The sequence below is a fragment of the Emiliania huxleyi genome, assembly GCF_000372725.1.
Source record: "Emiliania huxleyi CCMP1516 chromosome Unknown EMIHUscaffold_127, whole genome shotgun sequence".
NCBI lineage: Eukaryota > Haptophyta > Isochrysidales > Noelaerhabdaceae > Emiliania > Emiliania huxleyi.
In genome coordinates, this window is record NW_005201318.1 from 191,304 (window position 1) to 193,165 (window position 1,862).

A 1,862-nucleotide genomic window follows, 5' to 3' on the forward strand; every position below is an offset into this window, starting at 1 on the left:
GCCCCCACCCCCCACCCCCCAGCCACCCACCCACCCCTCCGCCCCCGACCCCGTGCCAAATCCCACCATTCCCTCCCTCGCCCCCCTCGCCACCGCCCCTCGCCCTTCCAGGCTCGCCATTTGGCCTCACTGCCACTGGCTGGCAGTCGCCGCCGCGCTCGCCTCCACGGTCGAGATCGGCGGCCAGAAAGGCGAGGGCGGCAGCCTCGCCCGCCGCTACGGCCTCGCCCGCCGCTGCAGCTTCGCCTGCCGCTGCAGCCTCGCCCGCCGCTGCAGCCTCGCGGACGAGTCGCGTTGTGGGTACGGACGGGCGCAGGCGGGCCAGGCGACAGTGCAGCACCGGGAGCTCGAGGAAGCCGGCGGCACGAGACTCCACACCGAAGCCTCTCGCGCGCAGGTGTGACTCCGAACCGAGCCCTTCGAGCGCGGTGTCGCGTGGTGGGCCTCGAGCTGGCGGCTGGTGTGGGCCCGTCCTTAGCCCGACGTCGCTGCGTGGCCTCGAGGGGGGCGGAGAGGCGTCCGCCGGCGCCGCCGCTTGGGGACACGTGCACAGCATGCCCGACCGACCCTTGCATGAGATGTCCGATCACATGTGGTCCGTAGGTGCGCCGTGCCGCTACAGCGAGGCCGAGGCAGCGGCAGACCAACGGGCGGCGGCGAGGGCGGCGGCGGAGTCGAGGGCGGCAGTCGAGCCGCGGGTCGTCTCGCTGCTGGTGTCAATCTACCAGAGGTTCGACACGCGCGGCCGCGGCCACGCTTCGCTAGTCAAGGTGCGGCTCGCATCGCTGTCCCCGGAATGGCACGTATCTAGATCAATTGGTTGCGCCCCAACGCTTGCGCAGGTGCTCCGCGAGCTAGAGAGGGCGGCTGACTCGGAGGCGCGGGGCTGGCCCACCCGCAAGCGAGCCTAGAAGCGGAATACGTGTCTGTGTATTCCGGCCAGCGCTCGAGAGGTCACGTATTTGGCTGTATTCCGCCGTACTCCGCGGTATCCACCGCAGCCGGCGATTCACGCGGTGCTATGAGTACATTGCGCGAGACCGTATTCCCACCCCGACCTCGGTGCTTTCATGACGTAGGCGAGCGAGCGCCGCTGCGCGCCCTCTGCACGTCTCTCAACGCCCGCTGGCGCTCGGCCGTGCGCGGCGGCCGCGGCGGCAGCGGTGGCGGCGGAAGCGGCGGCGGCAGTGCGGACGCCAGCCGCGGGGGAAGCCGATTGCTGCTCCATTGGGACGAGGCGCTGGAGATCGCCGACCTCTCTCCGCGGCCCTACCGGGCGGGCGGAGGCCTTCACGCAGGTGACGCGGCCGTCGGGCCGCCAGGTCCGGCCGCGAGGTCTCGAGGGTACGGAGGGGCGGCGCAGGGCGGCGACTCGTGCGAGCCGCCGTCAGCGCTCTCGCAGGCGATGGCCGTGTTTGTGCTCGGCAACGCGCCGCGGCTCCCCACCCTCGGCACGCCATTTCGCTTCGATGGCGGCGGCCGCCCCGTTTCGATGGAGGCGGCCTTTGGTGTCGGGGGGGCCGCCACCGCCACCGCCACCGCTACGGCTGCCGCCACCGCTTCCGCCACCGCCACCGCTGTGCCGCCGTCCAGCTCGGGTGAGCGGCGCACCGGCGATGGCTCGGCCGGAAAGGCCAACGCCGGACGCGTGGAAGAATGCGGCGACGGGGTGGGTGGCGGGGCGGGTGGCGGCGGCGGGTGCGGGGACGCGGACGAGCGGGAGGAGGGGCTGGGAGTGCACTCGCTGGGAGAGGTCCCTCACTTGGCCGTGCCGCTGCAGGGCGACGTTGGGCCGAGCGGCGTGGTGATCCCACGAGAGGCGCTCGATCTCGGGCAATCTCGAGCAATCTTGGGTGATCTCC

At 72.4% G+C, this 1,862-nt stretch overlaps 1 protein-coding gene across 1 annotated transcript in view; it reads left to right on the forward strand.

Moving 5' to 3' along the window:
• EMIHUDRAFT_454961 (hypothetical protein) overlaps positions 1-1,808 on the forward strand; it is a gene marked incomplete at its 3' end in the record, with an annotated part of 2,923 nt that extends 1,115 nt beyond the window's left edge. Inside the window, exons 2-4 of the mRNA XM_005789521.1 lie at positions 112-397; positions 1,364-1,508; positions 1,798-1,808. Of these exons, the coding sequence (XP_005789578.1) occupies positions 112-397; positions 1,364-1,508; positions 1,798-1,808 (442 nt within the window). The remainder of the gene's footprint in view (positions 1-111; positions 398-1,363; positions 1,509-1,797) is intronic.
• Between the last annotated feature and the right edge of the window lie 54 nt (positions 1,809-1,862).